The 13608-nt window shown below is 47.2% G+C and overlaps 1 protein-coding gene across 1 annotated transcript in view; it reads left to right on the top strand.

The window, feature by feature from the left end:
- igsf3 (immunoglobulin superfamily, member 3) overlaps positions 1–13608 on the top strand; it is a 62300-nt gene that overhangs the window by 42171 nt on the left and 6521 nt on the right. Inside the window, exons 5-6 of the mRNA XM_079170601.1 lie at positions 1986–2411; positions 5961–6386. Of these exons, the coding sequence (XP_079026727.1) occupies positions 1986–2411; positions 5961–6386 (852 nt within the window). The remainder of the gene's footprint in view (positions 1–1985; positions 2412–5960; positions 6387–13608) is intronic.

The following is a 13608-nucleotide window of genomic DNA, read 5'->3' as shown; positions in this document are numbered from 1 at the left end:
TGGGGCAGACCTCTTCAGCTGGGTTAAGCGGGGCTGGCCGGTGGGGTTTGATTCAGGCTCGGCAGCTGATCGATGGAAATTGACAGTCAAACGCTCAAAACCCCTTCTCGCAATCCATTTATCTGTCACTGAGATTTCTCTTCATCTCAGTGGCAGCAGGAGAACGCCCCCTCCACCAGTTTGGGTCGTTTGCTTCATCCCCTCTTCTCTCTGTACCGACGTCTCATCGGACTGGAACTGTGTGTGGAGCCAGCATAATAAAACATAATAAGCACAGAGAAGTATCTCCTCTCAAGCAGCCAGCGTCACCTTATCATGACCGCTCTGCACCCCCTGCTAAATCAGCCCAAAAACAATGGCCCCGAGCCTGCAGCAGTCTCCAGGGAACCTCTCTGTATGGGAGGTTTTGTTTTTCCAACAAAAGACCTTAATGCCCCATAAAGGATGTTTATAGGGTTTACACAGGATAATGGCTACGGTTATTGGAAGGGAACTTCCGTGATATACAGCAGACGTGGTCAGGCAGGCATGTATTTGATGCACAAACCGCCCTCTCATGCGAGCTTTCTCACACACACACACACACGCACACAATTTCAAGATGTGCTTCATCACTCTAATTGGGTGAATTGGGTGAGAGTTGGTAATAAGGTGCGACAGGGGTTAAAGTTGATGAGTCAGAGGCAGGCAAAGGTGACAGCGAAGGAAAACTGGAGGTAAACACTTCTGACAAATCAGTGTTGATGGATGAATTTACCTTTTGCAATGAGAAAGGGAGAGAGAGCTTACATGCCACACTGAATCTCTGTCACACAGATAGAAAGGACAAGTGCAAGGGTAAGGAAACTAGAGAGAGGATATACTGTTATAGAAAGGAAATGCATTTTTCAGTTCAAAAAAACAAAGAAGGAGCTGTTGAGGGGACATGTGAAAATGAACAGAATAAAGTTCAAAGACAAAGGAAAAGTTAAAGCAAAGCTGTCCAGAAACCAGACAATTGTATAGGAAGGAGGGTGTATATATCTACTTGTATAACTGTCTAGCAATCCTCTCTTTAAGTCTCAAGTGCAAAAAACAAGTGATATAATACAATGTGCTCTTAGCTGTGGAAAAAAAAAACCTATCAAACTGTTTCAATGCAAGAAAGGAAGAGAAAAAGGATGAAGGCCCTTTCCCTCTGTTCATTTGAGCGTGATAGAAGTAAGAAGCCCGTTTATTCCATGTATTCACAGAGAGCTAATGCTTATTAGGAGGGCCGGCAAGCTGAGAGGGAGGCAGCAGAGCTTGGCCTGAGGGTGGAAAGAAAGTGAGAAACCTTAAGCCACATCCGTTAGAGACAGCAGCACTGGCCCCGCAGGGCTAAGAGAGCTTTTGGGTCAACTGGAGATCCGTGATACATATGGAGTATGGACGTTGAAGTGTCCAGATAGAGCAGAAAAACAGAGAAGAGCCAGTAATGACTTTTATCCTCTTCTCAAGAGCCGCTCAGCCCTGTGATCTTTTCCGTGCCCATGTGGACTTTGTCAACAAGCCACACAGGGTTTAAAAAGAGAGTCTCAACCCACACAAACTCACAAGGGCCTCCTCTCTGGCTGTCACTTTGATGTGCCCGAGGCCAGTTACACACACACACACACACACAGACACACACACACACACACACGCACACACTCTCCTGCGCAGCACTCTCACATGATACTCTACTCCCAGGACAAGGCTCAGCCATTCGTTTCATTGCCCCACTTGATGTCATAACACAGAAAGTATGATTCTTGTCGTGAGAGGGAGCTGAGATTTTGAAGAACTTTTTATATCTCCTTTCATGTGTCCCATCTCCACTCATGCTGACGTCCATTTTTTCTCTCTCTCTCTCTCTCTCTCTCTCTCTCTCTCTCTCTCTCTCTCTCTCTCTCTCTCTCTCTCTCTCTCTCTCTCTCTCTCTCTCTCTCTCTCTCTCTCTCTCTCTCTTCTGTCTTCCCTCACAGAGAGCAACATCACAGTGTCATTGTCAAGCAACTCTTCGGAGGCCCTCGAGGGCGACGTGATCCAGTTGACCTGCTCCGTCCAAGCCACTACAGGCCCCCTGTCTGTGGCCTGGCAGTGGACAGACAAGCAGGCGACTGGACCGTCCCTGGAGGTGGTGGAGGCGGTGGAGGTGGCGTCCTTCGATCGGGACGGCACTGTATGGCACAGTCCCTCCTACAGCGAGCGCTCCAGCTACGGGGAGATACGCGTGGAGAAGGTGCGGGCCGACACGTTCTCTCTGTCCCTGTATAACGCCTTACCTGGGGATGAGGGCCAGTACCGCTGCACAGCAACTGAGTGGCTTCAGACTGGCACTGAACCAGAGCTGAACTGGGAGAAGATAGGAGAGAAGTCGGCCACCAAGACAGTCACCGTCAAGACTGTTGGTAAGTTAACCCAACCTCAATGTAGTCTATAATCCCATCCTGCCAAGTCAGTAAGGCACATTGTGGGGCAGACCAGCAGATTGACCTTTTTAAATAATTTAATTTGAAATGTCTCTGTTCAAGTGTTTGTGGAGGCATTTTTCTGTTGTGGTAAATTTGAAGGATAAAGATAGATATGGTTTTCTTATTAGCATCCTGACCGACAGGACGCACATGACTGAGCTAAGAATTAAGAGTAGCTACTCATAACTCAGCAGAAAATTATATAAAATAGCATATTTATTCACTGTATAGTCCAAACCTAAATAAAGCAAATATTGCACTATATGGATAAAACGTGATCTTGCTGCATATGCTATCTGTAGATCTCCAGCTACACCAGTTCTCACGCTTCATAAGTAACTGGTGATAAGCCCGTACATGCTAAGCCTGTATATTTACTATGAGCAGCAGCTAAACTTGTTACAGGTTTTAATATCCGTGATCATGTGGAACATACATGTTTATCCAGCTATAGTGTTATTTCCATGCAAGGTTCAGATTTAACTGCAGAAAATGTACTCTCAGCTAATTATTTTCTACACATTAATATGCACGTGCAAGTAAAATGCTGAGCGCATGCACATATCCAGGGCTGCACGCATTGGTAAGGCATGTAAACCCTCGTACAAGACTGTGCCTGCACACCAAATCAAAAAAGACGTGTGTGGTTTGTGGTTTGCTAAAGACGGATGAACGGCGTAGGCAGAATATGTAGTGGACATAGTGGACTACAGTATGGTTTATTCATGCACAGCAGAGCTAATATGGCATAAACACACACATGCACACACACTCTCACAACACCTGCCACACGTCAAGAGCAGTGCTTCCGTGACACCCATCATAGATGCGCACACACATTCGCACACACCCCATATGGATTAGCCAGAATTATTAGAATGGAAATGCAGCGGCAACGTGTTTCACAGTCTGTGGGTCTCCTCTGTCAGTGCTGAGTTAAGCTGAACATCCTCGGTACAGGCTGAGGAAGTCACTGGAGCGGAGCAGTGAGAAGCTGGCAGACCAGGAGCACTGGGCTCAATACGCGCACACACACACACACACACACACACACACACAGACACACAACCAGCGGATTAGCTCCCTGCAGCAGCACACAGCGGTGCTGCAGAGAAGAGATGTCGGTTTTTAAGTGGCCATTTGTTAAGTTCGGGCAACAACAGAAACATTAGTTTGAGGAACAAGGGACGCATTATGCAAATCAGGGAAAAGAAGTCCGAAGCAGCTCGTCTCTCTTCAGTTACACTCCTCGACATCTCCTTCTCCTCCATGCTTGTTGATCAAAGGATTTTCTAAATGCGCGCTGTTGTGTGACGGTCAATGTGTGTGTTTTACTTCGTCTCAGATTTCGGTCCTCGTTTTTCCTCACTTAAGTGTCCAACTTCATTTTATGCAGATGCAGATAACTTTAATTCAATTTCAGCTCTCTTACCTTCCACTACTTTTGCCCTCCTTCTTTAGACCTTGCACCTAATGAATACAAATTCTTCTCCAGTTTCCTTATGAGCTTAGGTTGAGCTTCACAGTGACTTGTCCTCTTGATTGTGCTGTTCTACAGGTTTTAGATGAAATCTATATGGTCACTTTACCTTAATTTAAATCATAGCCTCCTCCTTTATGGACGTATGGTCCTTTTGGGAGCCTTGTGTTTTTGTTGCTTGGTAGAGACTCTTGTTTCCAGCTGATTGGCTTAAGGGGCCCTCAGGGTGTCTGGGGTGGGACGTGTGTACAAGTCAGGATCCTATATACACACATAGAAAAGTTGATGTTGTGGCAACCCGGGGGACGTGGAGGCAAGATTGAGAGCTAAAACAGGTGACTCAGAGACAGTAACCATTTAACAAAAAGTGTCCTTTAATAAACAGGCAGGGGTAAAGGGATATAGGGTCAAACTCAACAAAAAGGTTCCTCCCGGTCGGGGTCTTTGGCCTTTCGTCTACACCCCGTGGGAGACGATTCCTCCGGCCTGTTTGGGCAGAGCAGAGGAGAGAGGTGAGTCCGCTGAGTTTACCTCTTGTCTGCTGCAGCTCCTCTCCAGAGGTTCCTTCTTCTGCCCAGTCTGTTCTCTCCCGCTGCTGCTCAGCCCTGTGAACATATACTCCCTCTAATCAGCTCATGCGCTGCAGGTGTGACCACTGCCACGTGCCTAGTGGCTGCAGCACCTGCACTGGGTAGTACACTCCCTCGATCACCTCCCCCAACCTGAGGTTGGGGATCCGCCTCCTGGGCTGTGTCTGCTCAGCTTTTCCCCCTGGTTTGCCACAATGTATAGTAGTCTCCAAACACATTCAGAGTTATTCACACAAATGGAAAGAAAGAGTTGTATGGGAAAAAATGGATCGGGATGAAATTCTCTTTTTTGTCACGGAGGCAGGCAAATAGTGAGGGAAAGGGATGGATGGATAGATGGATGGATGGATTGATGGATGGAAGAGGGGCGCAGGGAGATGAGAGATAGAGTGCGAGGGGAGAGTTATTGTCTATTAGAGAATTATGTCCCCAGGCAGCTGTCCCAGCAGTAGCCAAGTCTGGACAGAAAGCCATTGATTATACACCCTGAAGGACACCGGGGGTGATGGCCGTCCGAGGACGGAGAGAGAGGGAGAGGGACAGAGACAAAGCGACGTGGCTGTTGACAAGAATATAATGGAGAAATCTGCAAAGTCTCAAGGAAATCAATAATCTGATCTGGCAAAAATAACAGACCGAATCAATATCTTTCCTTTCCACCCCCCTCTGTCTTTTGTCTTTATCTGTGTAAAACCGTACTTCTCATATTCGAGCTCAATCATTCACAGTCATTGAAATGCCCTGAAATAGGCACAGCAGGGCCAGGTTGTCAAAGGGCCATTGAGACTGCCTCTCTCTCTCTCTCTCTCTCTCTCTCTCGACTCCCTTGCTCTCCTGTGTAGTTGTTTCTTGGCAAAAACATATGGAGTTTGGTGAACGTTTTTAGTTTAATGAGGATAGTTTAGACTTGGCAAGGATTCGGACGTAGATCGAACATCGCCGCTTAGAGGAGATCTCTCCCCTGGGTTTTCCTTGTTGCACCACCCATTAATTTGGAGGCGCTCATGCTGTCAAGCACTCAAACTCATACGTAGACGCAAGCACAAGGTAGGCCATGCATACGCAAGCCTGTGCATAAGCTAAATCTCTGCATTCAGGTGCTTAATGATAGAGGAAAAATGCTTGTTGAGAGTCGGTGCGGTTTAAGTAAATACTGTCTGTGTTTGTTCCAGCAGGCGGCTTTGTTCCTCTTAGTGGCCATGCTCAAAAGAAAAGTTCCTTCCTCGATACGATTATGAATCCCCACATCATTCGCTGAGCTTTAAGCTTTTCAAGAAGAGACTCCATCACACACCCACACTGTGTTTTGCTATAAAATGCAATCAATGGTACTTTGAAGTGTTCATCATTAGTCAAATAAAAATGCAATTTTTCCACACTACCTAACATTCTTTCTCCACTTCTTCCACCATCTAGAGTCTTCCTTCATGGTGTCGGCCTCATCCCGTACGCCCTCCGTTACCTTCGGAGACTCCTTTGACCTCCTGTGCCTGGTGAAGCCTCGCCACAACGCCCGTGTCCCCACCTCCGTCACCTGGCGCTTCATGCCGGCCGGCACAGAAACTGGCGATGACGATCAGGGAGAGTTCAAAGACCTGGTGACTTTCACCCGCGAGGGCACGCTGCAGTGGGGGGAGCAGCTGCTGGGGCTGGGCACCCGCACCACAGTGGACCGCTCCCACTCCAACACCAACTTCCGGCTGTCGGTGACCCGGGCAGGCCGCCGCGAGGCGGGCAAATACCAGTGCACCGCCGACCTGTGGAGGAGGAACTACGACAACAGCTGGAGCAAAGTAGCCAACCGCACGTCCAACCTGCTTGGCATCAGTGTCCTACAGCCAGGTAAAGCTGCATGGCTGTTTGCCAGCGAGACACACACCTAATTGGAACGGACACAGACCAGCACACAAACAGGGATAAACACAGATTCAGACACACACTCACACACATACACACCGAATGAATTCAGCAGAGCTTAGAGGATGTCTGCCTGCTCTAATTGCTCTTAGTCTCTGGTTTAGACACTAATTGGAGTGCGTGTGTATGTGTGTGTATGCGTTTGTATGTATGTATGTGTGCGTGCAAGGCAGGGGGAAGTCTCCTAATGGCGCGCAGTGAATGGATTGCTAAATATCCCACAGGAAGAAAGAGAAAAGCAAGTGAAAAAGGGAAAAGAAAGGGAAGCAAAGGACGGAGAAAGAGAAAGTGGGATAAGGAGTGAGCGATCTGTCCTTGAACCTTTTTCCTCAGTGGAGGCATTAAACTGTCTACACCACCCTCATTGGCCCTCTGTGCTCCACACATACACAGAGAAAAACCCGTTCAGACGCAGCCCAATTAGTGGCTGAACACAAACAACAAACACACACACACAAACACACACTGGCCCCAATTTAGCCCAGTCTGGTGTGCCTCGACAGTATGATACTTCATTTATTCAGGTGAGGCGAATGCTCATCCTGCTAATAATGAAAAATAGTCTGGCTTTCAAAGCGGTCCAGCAAAGCATTACGGAGCCTGAAACGCCGATAGGGTCCAGATTTGATGGATTTGGAGGGAGGAATATGAGCAAGGTGTGTGGGTGGAATCGGAGGGTTTACGACTTCTGAAAAATGTTTTTCTTCTTTTTTCTGTAACGTTATATTTTTAACCATAAGCAATGCAGGAATAGACATGTGCAAGCTCGTGTCTGTGCGGGCCTGCATGTCCCTTCCATGTTCAGGTGAGGATACGTACGATGCCGTATTGACTTCAGAGGCAGACTGTGGTGATCAATAACACTTTAAAAGTGAGGCAGTGGAAAGTATAGTCAGAAGTACAGTATGGCCTCTTATTCCCTGCTGCTATCGATTCAGATGAAGGCAAACTGATGTAAACGCACACATACTCGTACAGAAGCACCTCGGTTCAGAGACGGTGCTTTTACCTGCTCGACTGACTGTGCCCTGACCGTAACCATTCACTCAGAAGACACAGTGTCCCCGGGCCCTTCAGGAGTTATTTGGAGATCAGCTTATCATCCTGAATGCTCTTTTACCCCCCCCCACATGTGCTGTTTACATTGTTTATCCGTAACCCGATAAAGGACACACACACACACACACACATACATACGCAGGGGAATAAACACTGGGTCCTCCTCCCACACCCTTTTTCAGCAGGGCCTCCATGACAAAGTGATCAGTTACCTTGGTAATGCCATCAGTAACCGTGACAATGTGATCAGTTGCCGACTGAAAGCCAATCACTAACCATAACGGTGCCATCACTCTGTTTGTAAGGGCACTATCTCACAGGGGAGGGTGAGTGAGCCATTTCTTTATCTCATAGAGACCTGGCTCAGTCCCGGTCACGCCGTGTTTGTCTCCTCCACCTCCTGTGTTTTTGATTTTTTTTTTTTTGTTGTGCAGTCAGACCTCCATTTAGCCTGATGATTCATTTGTCAGCATGTAGGACGTCTCCCTCTGCCTCACGCCTCTCCTCCCCATCTGCTTTTTCCTCTCGGTTTTTGCTAAATGTTAACCACTCCTGGCTAAATGAGCAACTGGCATTTTCAGCTCCTCTCTCAAAGAAGTGGGATAAAGGGGAGTGTGTGTAACGAGGCGTGAGCAAACGCAGCATCGGACCAGATTCATAATTGAGAGGCTTTAAGTCATGCTTCCAGAGGTACCCGTTCAATATGTATGAGCTGCCTCACCAGCATTATGTGTGCACATAGACATGTGTCCATGTCTAAGTTCTTGCATGAATGCCACTGCAACCGTGTTTCTTGCGATGTTCCTCTGAGAGCTTCCATATGCTTACTCTGCATATATACAGAAGCTTACCTCACCCCTGATACCCAGCAGTAGAACTGTGTCTCTCAGCTCTCCGGTGCTCCGTTGCACCACCATCCTGTTCTCAGAAGGAAGACGGGTGCATGTGCCTTAACATAATGTGGTCTGCAAATGCGGAGTGACGCTCCTCATTAAAGTTTTGGAGAACTTCAAAAGCGAAAGAGTGAATAGCATCAGAAATGGCACCCTTGATCTTGAGCGTCCATGCCTCCTTAGATTAGCAGTATGGAAGTTGTTGGATGTAGATAAAAGCAGAACCCAACGCACACAGAAGCAGTCAGCCGGTCAGCAGCCCAGCCCAGGTCTACTTCCTGTTCCAGATTGCCTTCGCAGCACACGGTCTGTATCCGAGTCTCGAGGGTCATAATAGATGAGTTCACCACCATCATCTACATACACACACACACACACACACACACACACACACACACACACAATAGTTTTATGTTCGTCGTGAGGGCAACCCAGTGTTTGAATTATCCACCACAGGCTTCATGCAGAGAGAACCACTGCACACACCAACACTATCATGCTCGTTCACATACAAACATGCAGGAGATGCACACGGGGGTGCAGAGGGGGGGGGGGGGGGAATAGAGACCCTCCCAGGGCAAAGGTGTAATTATCTTTTGGTAGAACACAATTCAATATTAGCCCTCACAGGAGAGGATCTCCTCAAGCTCACACGCACAACAAACAACCATAAACATGCGGTTCCACATACAGTAGCAGTAATATTAGATTCCACCTGATTGAGTTTTCTCTTTGTCTCTGTCTGAAATACAATAATGGCAAACACATGTTCAGCATGGCAGATCACCAGGGAAGCCTCAGTCTCTACAACACACTGTAATATCATCTAATCATAACTCAAACTGCACACACACACACACAGACAAAAACATACTCCGACACGCACGCACGCACGCACGCACACACACAGAAAACACGCAAAACTAATTATGCTGAATCTTCCCCTAATGGAACCGGAGTTTAGATTAATGATGGTTTTGGGAGTTCAAGACATTTTTCTCATCATTTGAGTGTGTGCACGTGCACGTTTTGTGCGCGTGTATCTGGCATGAGGAGTGGGATATTAAGACCGTCTGGTTATTGGCTGAGCTAGAATGATAGAATGATGATGGTGATGAGGGGGGGGGGGGGGGGGTGTCCCACTTAGAATTTCTCCTCATCTCTCCTCACACACCTACGCTCGCCTGGCTACCTTTCACTCACACGATCAAACCTCACGCAAACCTTGCTTATTCTTATCCCCCCTCTCTTGTTTAGCCCTTGTTCTCTCTCCATCTCTCTTTTGAATTAGAGGATATATGCCTCCTACTTTATCCTACTTTATCTTGTCCTTCCTCATATGCTCCTTCTCTCTCTCTCTCTCACTGTCTCACTCTCTTTTTCTCTCTCTTAGTTCTTGAGGGTATCTTTCCATTTAATACGGGCTGGCACAAGCAGATGCCGCATGTGCTCTCCTTTCATGCCAGTGAAGTACTTGCCACCCGGCCGTTATTGATAGCGTTGGCGTCACTTCGGTGATTGGAGATTCCTGCTCATCAGGGCATGGAGAGGAGCTGCCTGTCTTCATTAAGGCCCATCCCGTCATCCTCATGTCCTCCTTTTCCCGCTCCCGCTCCATCTCTGTCTTTCTACATTTCGTTCTCACTCTCCCCACGAGTCTCTTTTAATGTCTTCTTTCCCCTTCACTCTCACTTAGCTGCATGTTTCCCTCCGCGCACGCCCCCAGCTTCTTTCTCACTCTTGTGATTTTTTTTTTTTTTATATTTCATAATTCCCTGCCTTCCTCCTTCTCCTCGTAATTCCCTCCATTATGTTTACATTTTTCTTCAAATAGCTTCTTCACCATTGTCAGTATTTCATGAATAATAAGGATATGGCAGCTGTGCTTGTTTGCGCACAAAAGCGGCTTTATCACAGTGTTATTGTTCGTGTCAGGGTTGTAAATCTTCTCTGTGCCCTGTTTTTGGCTGCAGCTGATATAATTTGAGTTTGCCCACAAGCTCACCCGAAGGCGGCGCTCCGTGTATGTCTGCAACAACACAACCTGCCTCTTGTACATGCATATACAAATGATCAGAGTGCACTTGTTGTGTTTTTGTCTGTCGCACACGCACACGACCACACAGGGTCGTAATGGGTGATAAACGAAGAGCCTTTAAGGGGTGCACTGAAACAGAAAATAATTTCATCAAAGATTTTTGATTAATCGCGCCTGTTTCAGACATTCAAGGTCAGGCTCCTTTTCCCGTGTCTTCTTCCGCTCAAGGGCAAAGCCCAAACAATCTCTCTCTCTGATGCAAGAACACAGGCACATATTTCTGTCAAATCCAATCCAATCTAGGCCTCATTTCCTTGTTCAGCCCAAGCTGAAGACACAATGAGATTCTCTGTGCTGTCTCTCCATCTCTCTTCAGCAGTGAGTGAGTGAGTGTGTGCGTGCGTGCGTGCGTGCATGTGAGCGTGCGCGTGCGCGCTTGCGTGTCCTGCTGCTGCTGTAATTGAAGTCGTAACTCAGAGCTAGCTACAGTGCTGCTGCTCCCCATGTAAATCAGGGGCTAATAGTAGGAGCAGTGCAGGAGAGGCTCAGCAGGGCCGCCTCCTGAATACATACACAGGCACAATCACACACACACACACATACACACATCAGACTCGAGCCTGCACTAACTGAATGACCACTGTTTTGTTCTCTGTGGTTTGAACAGCATATCTTTATGCTTATTGGCAGACCCCATTTTAACGACACACACACAGGCATGCACGCAGTCGCACGGCTCGATGTGATATGTCTTTATTCTCTCCCCGCCATGCCAGCGTCTTTCGGGCCATTAATCTCCCAGAGTTCCCCCGTCCTGACCCTCTGTCTCACCCTCTCTTGTGCATCCGTTTTTCCCGTTGGGCCAACCTGCGTTCAGCAATCACTCTCCCAGACAGGCAGGCAGGCAGGAAGAAGGAAAGTGCAGTCAGTGCATCCGTGTGTTTGCACTGATTGTAAAAAAAAAAAAAAAAAAAAAAAAAAAAAAAGTGTGTGTGTGTGTAGCTCTGTCTTGGTGGCTCTGTCGTGGTGTGTTATAGGCTGCCGTTACGTGCACAGATCCCCATAATTAGAGCGCTCTTAATGATATTGTAGTGGGAGTTGGAAAGGGGAGGAATCAGGAGTGGTAATATCCCTCTGACACAATGGGATCATAGATACATCGCAGTCATTTGCATAGAAATTAGGCTTCCAGTTCGGCAGAGGAGCCACTTTTCAGTCAGGGGAACCCCATCAGTCAATGCCTCTGACTAGCCGCCCGCGCTGATCCATTCCGTCTAGGACAGTGGTCCACATTGGCCGGGGTGTGCAGCACTTTTGTGAGTGTGTGTCTTAGTGTTTGTGCTTGGAGAGGTCGGCAAGGTGCAGCAAGCCAAAGTAAGCTGTTCCGCAAGGGGATCAGGGCGTGTCTAAAGCCCTCAGTCCTGACATGCCGGGGTCCTGGCCGTGGATTAGCCCGTGGCTGTGCTAATGCTAACGCTAAAGGCGGAGCAGGCAGCCATTAAGACTATAAGTCCTCTAGAGTGGAGCTGGAGCGACTGCCTGCTGCTTCCCAAAATCCCCCCAGGCGCATGTTCTCACTTTCTGTCTTTTACATCTCTCTCATCTTTTCCAGGCTCTTTCTCTCCCTCTGCACACTCACTCTCACTCCTCAGCTCTCTGTTGGTAGGTGCTTGTGAATATCCATTCAGTGTGGGGATAAATCCCTTAACTCTCCTGCTTTTCTCCCATCATGTGTTCTTCCAAGAATCTCATCCCTCTCTCCGTGTCTACCTTTCTCCTTTTATTCATCCCTTTCATCTCTGTATGTCTCTTTCTGTTGCCCACTCTGGCCTCCTTTAAATAAGTGGAAGGGTTACGTCTGTGGCCCAGTGGACAGGATGTCAGCTCAGCGGTCATTAAATACATATTAGATCATATTTTTTAAAAAGCCAAAATATTACGCAGAGACCCCACCAGCACCTCTAGTGTTCGCAATTCATTTAGGCCTCATACATATTCATGAACCCACAGGTGAGTCTGCTGAATATTCATGTCGGTGTCAGGCTAATCAGAGCGAATGTGATCAGGAGAGACATGGATAATGGTAACACAATGGGGAGGAAAGAGTTGGTGATCGGTCAAAACAAAGGCCGCGATGAAGGGGAAATGAGAGGGGTGAAGTGGACATCTCAACCCTTAACGTTTTAGAGCTTGTATTAAAAGACTTCACCTGGAGCAGCTGCATAAAATAGAGATGGAAAATGAATTTAATCCTCTCTATACACAGAATAATGGATAAAATCCTTTGATTTACAATCTCGGGCTGTATTCTCCTCCTCTGAAAGAGAACCAAGCAGTTTACTAGCTCCTTTTGAAGTCTTAACATTTTGTTACAAGCATGTGTGTGTGTGAGCTGTGGTGAGTGTGCGCTGACATGCCACAGTAGCATCCTTAACTGTACACTCCTCCTCTCCCCGGACCCAAGCTTGTTTTCATCTGCTCTGCTTCATGAACAACAGTTGTGTGGTGCTGCTCTACAGCTTTTGGGGATTTGGGGTGTACTTTGTTATCTTGTCTTCCTTATCAAAACTGGGCTGCAGTTTGTAGCCTTTGTGTACTTGCCTCCACTGATTGATAAAAGGAATAAAGACAGTTTTGTCTCAACTCTGCAGTTCCTGTAGCTATTAAACGAGACAAATTGGGCACGTTTGGGAAAGGGGTGAGACAGGGGTTCAATGAGCCAATTAGTGACTGTACTGTGTGGATCTGTGTGTGTGTGCGTGTGTGTGATTGTGTGTACTTTGCTGACACTACATGCAAACTGCTGAAACACAAGTACCTCCAGTGGAGCTGAGATGCTTAAAGGGGAAAGAGGCACTCTGTCTGGATACACCTCAAATCATTGCTTATTATTATTGTTGTTGTTGTTATTATTAATAATAACGATATTATTATGCAGACCAGTAATTCTGATTTCATTGCATTTGATTTAATCATGCCTGGCGATGTAAACAACAGGCTCTGGTTTTGTTTAGTTCAGCCTTTAAACGACGTATCTTAGCCGCGCCACGTTGTTCATGGAGACAAGGTTGCCCTGGAAACCGCAGAGGCAGGTGATGTCAGGTGTGAGAGGCTGTCTACATTCATGCTCAAGAATAACGCCAACATTGTTATGAGT

This window comes from Pholis gunnellus (assembly GCF_910591455.1).
Source record: "Pholis gunnellus genome assembly, chromosome: 12".
Classification (NCBI taxonomy): domain Eukaryota; kingdom Metazoa; phylum Chordata; class Actinopteri; order Perciformes; family Pholidae; genus Pholis; species Pholis gunnellus.
Note: the sequence above shows the minus strand (reverse complement) of the source record. Positions and strands in the feature narration are given on the sequence as shown.